The sequence below is a fragment of the Camelus dromedarius genome, chromosome 12 (genome assembly GCF_036321535.1).
Source record: "Camelus dromedarius isolate mCamDro1 chromosome 12, mCamDro1.pat, whole genome shotgun sequence".
NCBI classification, from domain to species: Eukaryota; Metazoa; Chordata; class Mammalia; order Artiodactyla; family Camelidae; genus Camelus; species Camelus dromedarius.
Window position 1 is genome coordinate 26835360 of NC_087447.1, and position 13934 is coordinate 26849293.

General features: G+C 42.1%; 1 protein-coding gene across 6 annotated transcripts in view; it reads left to right on the forward strand.

Moving 5' to 3' along the window:
• MPPED2 (metallophosphoesterase domain containing 2) overlaps nt 1-13934 on the forward strand; it is a 162625-nt gene that overhangs the window by 49176 nt on the left and 99515 nt on the right. For 5 of the 6 annotated variants that reach the window (XM_031459850.2, XM_031459851.2, XM_031459852.2 and 2 more), the window contains one exon: nt 502-683. The exons of the other annotated variant lie outside the window; for it this stretch is intronic. In XM_031459850.2, coding sequence (XP_031315710.1) covers nt 502-683 — 182 coding nt within the window. The remainder of the gene's footprint in view (nt 1-501; nt 684-13934) is intronic. 6 annotated transcript variants of the gene reach the window in all.

A 13934-nucleotide genomic window follows, 5' to 3' on the forward strand; every position in this document is an offset into this window, starting at 1 on the left:
ATATAAGTACTATCTATGTCTCTTCGCAGCTCAGTTGGCCGAGCATGCGCAGAGTGTTCCCCGTAAATTAGTTCATTGCTTAAGTTATGCATGTTTAAGGAGGAATAAATTAGTTATCCATTTCCTAATGAGTAGTGGGATCAATTGGAGCATGATGAGAGAAAATGGCATAATTTGGCTGCCCCAGTTGGGGTTCAGTATCCCTAAACTTCACTGTTAATCACTCTAGCCGTTTCCTGGGTTATTTCTGACTCTTACGTGTAAGACAGCCTTGCCTTTTAAGTTTCCTACCAGGTAAGTAAGAATTTGCCCCATGGGTTCGTAGATGGATGATGCTGTCTCCTTTGCACCCAAAAGTGTCCCTTGTCACAGTGGGCCCTTCTGCCTTTGCATCAGTGTATCTGGGTGCGTTCACAGATAACAGTCAATATGTATGTGCGATGACAATTACGAGGATTCTAATATATTTAACTGTTATGGGATCTGTTATGTCTACTTTAGGGTCGACCCCATCCCATATGACACTCCAAAACCAGCGGGCCACACGCGGTTTGTCTGCATCTCAGACACACACTCCAGAACAGATGGTATCCAGATGCCTTATGGGGACATCCTTCTCCACACAGGCGATTTCACCGAGCTGGGACTGCCCTCAGAGGTTAAGAAGTTTAATGACTGGTTAGGTAAGGAATGATTGCGTTCTGGCGCCCCCAATTAACCTTTCCCGTCCGAGTGTCACTCACTGCGTCCTAATTGAATTAGAGCACTTGGAAGCCAGCTCAGCCATTTCTCGTATGATATGTGGTGGTGTCTAGCTTTAATCCAATTCTGTTAATTAAAGATGAATTTTTAGATATTTAATTTTACTGTGCATCCTTTCAGTGCCTGGCCTCGGCGGCTCTAGGGCAAAGGGATGGGAAGCTTTGAAACCGATCTCATCTCACTCATCCTGCTTTAATGAGGGCGTGCGTTGGCACACATGAGACCCAGAATCATATTTTTAATTCATTGGCTCTGTGATCCTTCCCAGATATTATGAGCAAAGACCTACTCGTAAGAGAGCATTTCTAAGGAAAGAAGGAGGGTGTAAAAGCCCTTATGTAAAGGGAGGGTGCCAGCACAAGGCTGCTAAGGTGTCCTAAGACCCCTGAAAAGACAAGCTGTCCTGCTGTAAAGCTCCAGAAATGGGGAGTATGCAACCACGGTATACACCGTGAAAAGGGGAATGATGACTTTGTGCTTACCGTGGAGGCACCCACGGGTTGGGTTTTTTGGGAAAATGTTGACTCCTGGGTCAGGAATTTGCCAAATATTAGCATTACAAGGAAAACCAGGGGGTTATTCACAGTGAGATTAGATGACAGAGCGTTTTACGAATCCCTTAGGTGAGAGAAAGAAGTGCAAGAGCTCTGAGATTTTAGAATCTCTAAAGACACTAAAGAATTACGGGGTAAAGAGCAGAACTCCCTCCAGGTGAATAATACGTCAGCCAACGAAAGTTACTCAGGGGATTTAGGCAGAACTTGAAAATTCGTTTTCTGTCAAACTAAAGCAGGGTGTGAGAAATGTTTAAATAATTGATTAAATGATAAAATGTATGTGTGGATGGAAAACGATATTCCTCTAAAACGGTTAAAATATTTGAAAAATAAGCAATAAGCCTAACTAGTAACATAACTGCTTTGAGTTTTCCTGTGACCTTGCCCGTCTCACCACCTTTTGTGTAGCTGACGTCAGAGCACGTATCTGCTCCTTTACTTTTGTCTGTTTTCATTTGACAATATTGGTAAGATTGTAAATGACTTTGCATAATTTTCATATTTATCCTTTTTGATAGCAGTATGACATTTGTATCGTTCTATACTTTTATTTGATAAGACATCCCTCTAAAAATGAACACTTAAATTGATAACAATTTTTCCTCTGAGAGCTAGCACTGAAATGTGCGTTTTTATTGATACATGCCTGTTTGCTTCCGTTGATTTATCTCTTAGGTTAAAATACTGCATGAGTTAAATTGCTAAATCAAAGGATGTGAAATTGTTTATGGTTCTTACTGTATATTGGCAGCATGCTTTCCAAGAGGATTATAGCTGTGCACTGAACTCCCCAAGTTTACCGTGATCTTGGCAACACTGGGTGTTGGAGCTTTATGTTTTGCGCTGTTTCAGTAGGTATTCCATCATCTCATTTAAAATAGCAAGATACCTCAGAGATCATTCAGCGTTACTTCATTTTTACAAATGATTCAGAGGCAGATAAGTTAAGTGACTTTCTCGGAGCCTCCTTATGGCAAAGCTGGGCCCATAATCCAGATCTTTCCACCTCTCTTGTGTGTATCAAATTTGCTTTCAAGTACTGTTATCTCTTCATTTTAGCAATTTGTATTTATGAACTCTTAGCAGACAGAATTATTGGGGGTGGAATTTTGACAGTGTGAAACTGTTGTGTGACAACTGAATCTCAACCCAGAGATGACCTAGCTGCATTGACAACGTTGATTTGTAAAGAAAGGGAGTAACCCTGCGGGAGGCGTTTACAGAAATACAAGACGGGTAGATCCTGGTTATAATCTTGTTTAGCCACTGACCTTGGGCAGCTGAGTTAACCTCGCTTTTCCCCTTGGTTTCCCTCTGCAGGACGAAGGATTAATACTACCTGTCTTTCTGGTTTGTTGTGTAGATTAATCAGTCAGTGATTGCAGCTAGCAAGTTTTTGTGGGCCATTAATAACTGAATGGGGAATGTGGTGAGTGAACCATCAACAGATGTTTAAAGGGTAAAAACAAGAAGAGGTCGAAGGAATTATTTAGTGAATTGGAAGTAAACACTGGGAGATTTCATAAGGGAACGTACTTCATAAATGGAAAAGTGCCATAACTAAGGAGATAAAATGGTAAAGAAAGAAAATACTGAGGTCTGATTGCAGGGTCAGCTCCTTCTCTTCCCATTTCCCCTGAGGCAGGAGGAAGAGGTCTCAGCAGGGGGCGCAGAATGTGCGGCTGAAGGGAGCCCAAGGGATGAGGATAGAGAAGTTGAGATCCAATAGGGAGGGCCCAGAATAGCTCGGTTACCCCGGCAACCTCTGGGTGCTCCCAGGGTGAGAGATGATGATATGTGATTACCCTCTACCACTTGGCTAGGTCGGGAATCTCTCACCTGAAGAAAGGGCTTCCAGCAACAGCTACCAGGTGGCCTAGCAGAGTGGTTGCGGGTCAGATGTAACAGGACATCCAACTCTCGCTGGCCCCAGGCTCTCACAGATTTGGCCGGCACTTAGGGTCCAGGGAGCCTCTAATTGATTTCCATCTCTCTACTCAAGTCCAGACCACCCTGATTCTTGGGAGCGACCCGACCATCCCTCAGTCTCCTTTACTTCCCGCAGCAAGCTGATCTGTTTCTGCTACAGGGCAGGCACCCCTCCTGTCCCTATAATATCCTTCCAAGGTTGCTCACGTCGTCCCCAGTTTACAGATGAGGAAGCTGGAGCTCAGTTGGGCTAGCTCACCAAGATCATTGCGCAGAGGAGAAACTCAAAGAAGCTAAGAAAGCCACCCAAGTTCACTGGGTGAGTAAACCTGGGGTCTTCACACAAACCTCAAAGTGTGAGCCTTTTTCTTTGCCAGTCTGTGATATTATCAGTGGGCTGATGGCTGCTAGGAAGCTTGCAGACTTTAGGCTTGAACTAAAATGGGGTGGCTTCCAGCAGTTTCATGTGGAAGTTGAGTAGCTGTTTGACCATGTGCTGTTCTTTGAAAGGCATATTGAAGCCCTGCCCATCTCGAGTCTCATCCTGACCTATCAGCTACAGGGGCTGAGACTCTCATCATGAGTTCCCTGTTGGTTCAGAGAGGATGGGGCCTGGTTAATATGGACATATGTCACCTGGCAGGAGTAACACGCACGTTATTAATACAAAGTAATTTATGAGATAAGCAAACACAGCACAGGGTCATAAGAAGATAGGCCCCAAACCCAACACAGCCAAATGTTGGAAAGGTAGTGAGTTGGGAAGAGCCAGCGTTGAATTCTGACCTTTGATAAGTTGCTTAAACTCCTGAGCCTTGATCTTCTCATTTGTAAAATGGGTGTAATAATAATAATAATAATAATAATAATAATAATAATAATAATAATAGTAATAAACCCCATGGTTGTTGTGAGGATACACTTTGTGATAAAGCTGGTACCATTCTTAGCACAGCCCCTGGCCTGTAGACAACTTTCAACAGCTAGTGTAGAGGAAGAAGACAGAGCCAGTGGCATGGGATCCAAAAGGCAGAAGCTGGGAAGGATGGGCACCGCAGGCTGGATGAGGAATTTAGAGAGTAAGAAGGAGCCCAAAGAGGCATAAGAGTAGAGGCGGGAAACAAGCCTCCCTCTTAACAACTACACTAACGGGACAGAAGGTTAGGACCATGAGAGGACTTGGAAGTCCCACTTTGTAATATGAGAGAAGGGGAAACGGAGACCAGAGAGAGTATATGAATTACTCAAAGTCACTCAGATAATTAATAGTCACGTTGGGACTGGAACTTGGACGGGGAGCGGGGGTGGAACTAACACGTATTGTCTCTGGGTGGCAGGGGCTAGACACTCTGTCTTTTCCCCCACCCCTCAGGTCCATGTGTCATTTCATGCAATCCTCAAAATAACTTGTGAAGCAGCTTCTATTTCTAGTGAGTAAGCTATGGTTAGCTTCTTTATTACTTTGGAGGAAACTGAGCCTTGGTGAAGTTAATTTACCTAAGATCACACAACTAGGAGGTGACCGGAGGATTTGATCTTGGGTCCGTCAGACTCCACTTCCCACGTGTATTTTCCCATCTTTCTCTGTCCCCAGTCTGGAGCTTGGAATCCTTGCTGGAGGGACCACATCCTGGGCAAAATGGTGGTTTTTAAAGAACTGCCTTTCTGGACATGCACATTCGTGCATATAAAGGCTCAGAGCCTAAGGTGGGTTCATGTCATTTCTCCTACGTTAGAGTTGTGGGAAAGAGATACATATAAACCTTTCCTAAAGATATACTCTTTAAGGTGATAGTTAAATCCTATTGTTCCAGTAATATGTTAGCTTAGATATGCTATAGGGATATCCTGAATGAACCGGCTTTGGTGAGCTGGACTGAGATCCTAGCCAGTCAACCATCGTGGCATTTTCTTTTTTTTTTTAATCATGGCAGAACTGCATCTCAATCACAGACAAGGCTTAAAAAGAAACTTGCCAACTTTAGACTAATTGCCATTTAAAATGTGATGATTATTTTTATTGCTAGTAAATTCTGAACCACATGAAATGCCTGAAGGCACATTTTGTGAAGGGGTGGGTCACACGCGTGTGGTCTTCCTTCCCTTTGCCCCTGTGGTCTTCCTCTTCGATGTCCTCCACTGTTCACTGGATTCCGTCCCTCCTGTCCTCTCATCTTCGGAATATTTCTGGTAGCCGTTTCTTGCATATGCATAGATGCCCGTGGACGCTGCTCAGATGGAGCCCTTATCCTTTGATTGCACACCCACCTTCTTATTTCCCACTTTCAGTCCCAGCTACACCAACTTCCACACTTCTTTCCTGTTGCAAGCTGTTTCTACTTCCTGGAGTGACCTTCTCCTCCGGGAGAACTCCTTCATCCTCTGACCGGTTCTCTTTCCCTGAACATGTTGGTCAGGCCTCTGCTGTTACGTCATTGTTTCCTTGTCTGTCCCCAACCCAAGCCAGTGCTCCTGGTACACCCAGGGCTCAGTAGGGCTTGGAAGGCACCTGTTGCACACGAACGGTGGTTCAATCACGGAGTGAGTGAATGAGCATAAAGGACAGGACTTTTTTTTTTTCCCTGCCTGCACTTCTGGCCCAGACTTTAAGATTATGCTGTACTGTGTGTAAAATGCCTTGTCCCACCTTTCCTTTTCCTTTCCCCCTCAAAGTATGTATCCAGGTGGCTGTTATTAGTGATTGCTGCGTTCTGTGCAGAAGTACTTAAAAAGGGTTTGCGGTGGTTGTTTTGTTTCCTATATTAAACTTAGAAAGACGAGGTTCTTGGGTGTCCTACTCTGTCAGCTGGAAGTTTCTATTTAACAATCTAGTTGCTCAAAATCCCTTTTAACACAGCACCAGTGCCATGAACTTATAATTATGGCTTTTTTTTTTTTTTGGCCTCAGTTGTCATTTAATAGCTCTGAGTTTTAGTTTCTCCAGACCTAAAAGAAAGAATGAAAGTACTCCCCAGGAGAATTTGCAAGAGGAGTGTTCTTCGTTTTCGCAGGGGCGCTGTATTAGGCACAGTGATACTGGAGTGTGATTGCAGCGCGCATCCCCCGTCGGGGGCACACACATTGATTTTGCCCCTTTCAGAATCGTCATATTGGGAGACTGTTTCCTTTTCTAGTCATCTGGCTATTGACCAAAGTTTTGGAGCTGGTCTTTAGGAAAAGCTTTCACAGCCTGAGCTATTTATTTTATTCTTACAATACATGTAGTACATGTTCATTCTTGATAACTTAGAAAATAGAGATAAGTAAAAGAAGATAGCAGAATTACCCCTGGCCAGAGATAGCCACCCTTAACATTGTTATAGAATTTTTTCTATTGAGTGGAATAGGGTGACTCTGTATAGAATGTTTTCTTTTGATACATGTGCACATGCACACACGCTTTTTGTTTTTTTTAACCAAAATAAAGATCTTACTGTAGTACTGCTTTGTAGTCTTGTGTTTCCTTCTTAGAAATAGCTCATGAACAACTTTCCCCATCAGTAAATATGGCTAAAATGCTTTCTTCCCAGAAAAGAATACTTTCAATATAAATAAGATACACATACATTATACAAATTCAAGCTTTTGACTTGTGCAAAGTGGAAAATATACATTCCTCTATAATCCCATCTCCAGAGTAATTGCTGTTTGATGTGTAGCATTTGAGAAATTTTTCTACTTTCTGTTTTGAATTATCTCCAATAGTAGCAAGGTGCCTAGCCATTCCCAAAGAAAAGTTTCTGAAATGATTTGAGCAGAAGAGGTTCATTGGACTGTTTATAGTGACAGAACCTTCTAACCACTTAATTGTCAGCTCTAATAATGAAGTAAAGGTAAGAGGCTGTAAGAAGGGCAAACAAGATGACTTTTCCCATGATTTATAGAAGAGAATGTGCCAGAGAGTTCCTTAGCGCCTGGAATTCCCTGATCCTTACTGTTTAGAGTTAATATCAAAGACGTTTCTTAATCTTTCGTTTGCTCACAAAAAAACTGTATCTGACATGCTGTACTGTTCAGCTTTTGACTCATAATTTGGTTTTCCCAGTTATCATCCCGGACTGATAGTTTATTTAATAGCTTCTTTTTCTATTTAAATTTAGTTATAGCATCTCTTTCTAAGCAATTCACATAGGGTCTTTTCCCCTTAGTATGAGATTCTAGAATTTCAAAGTGTTTATGAGTTGCCTGTATATTCTGTCAGGTTAATCCAGACATCCCGTTTTCTTGTCTGTAACAGTACAGGATGAGTGTTTGCTTAATCTAAATGGCACTTGATTCATGCTTATTAGGTACTTGTCCTTCTTTATATTGAAGACCTTTTTAATCCTAAAGTAAATTACTTCATGACTTAATTCACATTTAAGTACATTTTCCCAATGAGGACAAAGGTAACTTTAAAGTATACTTCGATTTTGATGTAGCATTAAGTACTTAAAAAAACAAACCCAAACACAGAATAGTTGAAGATGCTCAAGGAAGTAAGATTGGATTTTGTTCCACTAGAAAGGATCGTTAGTGACCTGAGGACACAAAGACTAGGTCGTTTGTGATCCGTGCAAACATAATCCTCTGTTATGGCCAGCCATTTTCTTGCATTACATTAATTATAATGCCTCTAATTTATATGACACCTTTCCTCCAAAGGACTCAAAGTACCTTGGAGTATATTAGATCATTAATGCTTATAATGGTCCAGGGAAGTTGATATGGGCAGACAGTATTATCCCTGTCTTGCTGATAGATGGAGATCTAGGAAGGCAGAAGGACAGACTGGGGTCAGAGTGGGAGCCAGCCCCGGAGCTGAGACCAGAGCTAAAGTCCCTGGGTGTTGTCTCCACTCTTTCAACCTTCAATTCTAAAGCTTCCTACTTCCTCCTTTGCTGAGATATCCCCATCTCCTGAAAAGAAATAGACGTGGCCGAGACACATATAGCCATTACTTCATCAGCCTACCAGGAAAAAGCCAGGTAGCAACTTTTCAGGGTGAATCATTCCCCACTTTACTGTATGAAAATTGTATCACTATTAAAACAAATAAACAAATGAAATAAAAGGGGACCTCTTTGGAAATTAAAAAAAGTCCCCAACTTTTTCAAACCATCTGATGAAGGAGAATGGGAGCCCCAAACTGTATAATCCTAAGTCCTGGAGCAGGATTCCTGTATCCCAGAGCAGGAAGGGACTTCATCCTCACAGGATTATTTTCATATGATGTACATGTCTCCTGTGGACCAGGTCCTGCTTTGTGCTGGGTGCCAGGAAGGTGGAAGGGGACAAGACAGCAATGTCACTGCATTTAGTGTCCAGCATCTGAGGGTCTGTATTATCTCCCTTGTTTTATAAATTAGGCAACTAGAACTCAGGGAGTTCAAAAGACTTACCCAATTTTGCAGATTTGTTAGTAGAGGGCCTGGGACTAGGGGCTGGGTGTGACGCCATTTCTCATCCTACACTATTTCTGCATATCAAAACTGGGGATATTATCCTCATTCTTTGAGTTTTTGATTATGGGATGGAGTCCTGATTTTATCTTAATCTCTCTCTCTCCAGATACTTGCATCTAACCAGAGACCAGGTGTTTTGGCATAAACGGCAGAAAGTACACAGATACCTCAAAACAAGTTTATCTCAAACCAAATTAGTATCTCCTCCAAATGCTGCTCATTCTCTTGAATTCCCCTTCTGATTTACGTGACCATTAACCCAGGCACCTCAACCTCCTCTATCTAAACATGACCATGTTTCATCAGTTTTACTTTCTGAGAGCCATTCGGACCTCTTCTGTGCCTAAAGTCACTGTCAAGGCCCGGCCTGCTGCTCATTTGCCCTGGAACCATTTAATAATAGTAACTAACACTGTGCACTCACTATTGCCTGACCTTTTGTTTTATAGGAATTAACTTGTTTAGTCCTCACAGCATTCAAGTGGGTTGATGCTGTTATCGCCATCCAGAAATGGAGGCACAGAATCCTTTCTCCATGGGACAGCTCATCAGCTGGGTGTTTTCCGCAATGCATTGTAGGAACCCTTTACCCGTGGAATTAAGTCTGTTGTGGCATTCGAGGCTCTTCACAAGCTGGTTCAATCTGTCCAGCTTCCCTCCCCACCACACTCCTCTCCACCCTCTCCTTAGGCTTATGTCTTATCTTTTTCTCCCTTCTATCTTTTCCTCTGACCGCAGCCTTCTGGTCCAAGGTTGTTCCCACCTTGAACCTTTGTACTTCTTGGGTCTTTTAGTCTCTTCTCAAACGCCACCTCCTTGGTGAGATCTTATTTTTCCTACTTCTGTGTCTTCTTGTTTGCTATCAGTCTCCCTCCACTGAACGCAAGCTCTGTGAGGGTCTGGACTTGTCACATGGACCACTGGACCCTCTATACCTACAACAGTGCCTGACGCACAGGGGCTGCTCAACACACATGCACTGAGTGCACGGGTAGAGGAAGGAAAGCAAGCTCCTTGAGAGCAGAGGTGTGTCTCTCTGCCCCTAATGTTGATGAGGTCACAAGCAGGGCGCCATGGACATAGTAAGCACTCAACAGATTTTTGCTGAATAACTGAATATTTGCTCCTCTGGGTCCCCTTGCCTGCCTGCTAATCTTGTTTGCTTTCTTCTGTGAACTCTCGTTCGTTCTTTAAGGCCCAATTCAAAGGTTACCTCTGTTAGGGAACTGGTCCTGCTTTCCCAGTTGGTTGTCATCCCTTCCTTCCCTTCACATGGTGTTCAGACCATTTGCACATGTTACTTTCAGGGCTTCTGGTCTCCTCTTTTGATTCCGAGTCTTCTGAGAGCATATTCCAGTGGAATCTTTAGTGAATCTTCAATAGATGGTTGGTTTGCTTCACTTCCTAGTTGTGTTGCAGAAAAGTATGTTACAGCTTAGTTGTGCCAACAACCTGGATCCAGGCGAGAGACCAAGCAGCACTCGGAGGGTTGGGGAACTCAGGTTTATTATGCCAGTGGGCCCAGAGGAGTTAACACTCCAAGCTCTGGACCCCATCTGTAGGTTTACATGGGCTTTTATAGGCTACCAGTCTAGACTTTGCAACATTTTATAAAATCATATGCAAATAAGTTATAACAAAGGTGACTAATTAGGAACAAGCTTTGTAGATCAATGGACCAATCAGGAGTGAGGGAAATGGACCAATCAGGAGTGAGGGAAGTGGACTAATCAGGAGTTAGCTCAGGGAACCAATAGAATCTTAGGGATAAGTTCTGCTTTCATGGAAGTAAGCCATTTCAGAGTTTGAAAAGCGAGATAATGTTGCAGGGCCAGGAACTGAATGGTGCTGGCAGAAGGGTAGTGGCCCTGCCTGGGGGTCCTGCTGTCTTTTTCATGGGGCTTCCCACCTCAGTAGTACTTCCATGAACAAAGTGCATCGCTTCCCCAATCTTCAGCCACCCCGTTCCTCCCACTGGGAGGAATAGAGATATGCGGGTGGAGTTTGAGGAGCACCCTTAGATGTTGAGCACTGTGTAAATGTGAGAGACGATCATTTTATCATTAACATCACATCTCTCATTCTTACCTCGGAAACCCCAAAATGCCTCTCCAGACCCTACCACAGGTTTCTGGGTAAGGACAGTCATCCTTATACCAAATCAGCCCTGGGTTTGGCTTTGAACTTGCCGATCCTGCCTGGATCACCTCCATTTTAGCTCTCTCACCTCCTCTCAGCCTGCCAGCATATTGTTTCTTGGAATCTTTTTTCCAGCTGTCCCCTGGGTTTTCGTCTGTCATTTTCCTGACCCTGCAAGCTGCATGGAGAGTCCATTCTGCTTCTGGCCTGTCGCTTGACTCACTAATTCTTGACATCCTCCCTCCCCCACTTTGACTGATAAATTTTCATTATTGGTTTTGCGTGAGAGTCTTCAGGGTTCCACTCTGCCTGACCCCTGTGGTCACTTAGTGATCACATGTGCCAGCTGAGGTAATTTATTCACTTTGTTTTGGTGTGAACATGTCCCGTGGGTCTTGTAACTGCTGTAATCACTTGACCCTAGTGACTGTTAAATGCCTTAAACACAGTTATTTTAAATTTATAATTGTTTTCATTAAAAATCCCTTATAGTAACTTAGCTGACCTTGCTGTCAACGTGGCATTATGTGCAGGGGGAAGAAGTGAAAATATTATGATGCAAATAATATAGTACTCATCGGAGATAACACGGCAAATCATTAGCTCACGCTCCACAGGCTCCCTTGGAGTCGTGCAAGGAAGATGAAAAAGAAGAGGACATAATTATAGCTCTGTCCACGTAATTCAGTCCAGCCGTGCCTGCACGTGGGGCCAGCCACTAGCCCAGGGAGCAGGCCGTGGAGTGGAGGACCAGAAGGGCCACTCATGTGTAGACAGTACTTCTCACAGCCGTGGGTGGCCCCAGTTGATTAATCATTTTTAAGTTAACATTTTTGTACTTCTTATTTTAAATCTGATTTCAAGTTTCAGAAAAGTTGCAAGAATAATACAATGAACTCTCTTCTATACAGATTCCCTAATTGTTAATGTTTTGCTTTATTTGCTTTATCATTCTTTCTCACCTATGTATATCTAGCTGTCTGTTTTATCTACTTTTTTTTTTCTGAAGCATTTGAGAGTATGCTACAGACATCAGGCCCCTTTACTCTAAATATTTCAGTGTCTCTTTCCTGAGAACATGGCTATTCATTTACATTAACCCACTACAGTTTTCAAAATCAAGTACAAATTGATACAATTCTATTATTTAATCTCAGACTTTTTTTTTTTTTTTTTCAGATTTTGCCAATTGTCCTAGTAATGTCCTTTCTGGAAATTTTTTTTCTATTCTAGGATCCAGTCCAGAATCATGCCTTGCAATTAGTTTTAAAAATCAGATCAAATCAGACTAAATCAAAATAGTGTTTCACACTTTCTTGCCCTTAAAGAGTGAGGAGGTTATAAAGGAAACTTGACCCTATGAAATTAGTCTATTTATACCCGCATTTCTAAGTAATATTATAAGAAGAGCTGTCTATTAAATGACAAGATGACATGCTACGTGGGTGTTTTACAAACACATTTGTTATCTCATTCAGTCCTCCGAGCAAACATACAAAGAAGTTATTCTTTTTTTTTTTTCCCTTCCCTGCAATTCTATATCATTTTTTAAAATTGAAGTATAGTCAGTTACAATGTGTCAATTTCTGGTATACAGCGCAATGTCCCAGTCATGCATATACAAGCATATATCTTGTAATAACCTTTAATGAAAAAGAATATGAAAACAAGGAGGTTATCCTTGATCTGTACGTACCATAACCTAGGTCCCCGAGCTCTAGGAGGCAGCATCTGTGCCCTGAGTCTGCATTCTTCCACCCCTGCAGGAAGGGTGGGACTCCAGGGTCCTAGAGATGTTTGGCTATCAATTCTAGTTTTTACATTATACTGCCACAGACCAGAAAACTATGTTTAGTTAGTTACCTATCTTTTGTTTTTTTGCTCCAAGAGGTACTGCCTGGTATCTTAATTTTAAAAATTAGTGAAATTATTAATGACTGTCAAATGAATTAGGTTTGATGGAAGGCTGTTAGACTGCTGGCCAGAATGTGCCAGAGTGAGATCAAAAGAGCCTTGATAACCTGGCTGGTGGTACTGGAAACTTGCACACTTGGATTCTCTTGTGTGCTTCTGGCATGGCTAAGCTCGTCCTCGTGGAAAGTTGAAGGCACATTCCAGAGCTGTGGATTGAAGGGTTCCCACAAGGACAGCTGGTTAGTAGCATTTATAATTTAGCCTAAAAGAGGGGATTCATTTTGGGACTCAGATCTCCACACCTGGTTTGGCTTTTGTTTTTTCTTCTTGTCATTTTTCTATTTTATTACTTGGCGAAGGAAATGGGAGTAGTTTTGCATTTTCATGTAAATTTTTTTCAGTTTTTCCAATATGTTATTCCTGATCAGGGCTGCTGCTCGTCCATAAAGTGCTTTTGTACAAAGTGCGAAGAGGAGTCTCCTGAACCCGGGGGATATGTGCTTACTGAACGGCACACAGCTCCCACTCACCCTCCTTGACTGCTGCTCTTTTGCAGTCAACAACCTTTACAACCATATATAGCAACCTTCAGTTAGTCTTCTATTTTGATTTGTCCCCCAGATGAACATTCTTTTTGTTTGCTTTTTTCCCTCTTTACTGTGTATCTTTGTTAATGTTTTTAAACTCAAATTTACTTCTATTTGTCACTTTGTGACCTTTTGATATTGTAATATGTGCCATTTTATGTACAGTATTTTGAAATGGGATACTTCAGGCATTCAATGTTAGCATTTGTAATAGTCCATAAAACACACATAATTGTAACAAAATATGTAAAATTCTTAACCAAAATGTCTCTTTCTAATTTTGAAAACTGAAGGAGATTTTTATGATCTTCCAGAAGAAAATTACACTGGGGAAGAACTTCTGGTTTTGATTACACTGTCTGTACTCCTTAGCTCTTCTCACATTCAGAGTTTGTTTTAAAACCTATTTGGTTACATCCAAAATGAAGCATTAAGCAGCTAACTGTAACATGCTTTATTAATCTTTCAGATTTAGCTGTTACTGCAGCAAGTTTTGTGTGCATTGTGAAACTGAAATACATTTTTTCCCCTGGTGTTTCTTAAATTCTGTTGAAATTTCAGGAGCAGGAAAGAAACAGCACGCTTTTTCTAGTAGTTTCAGA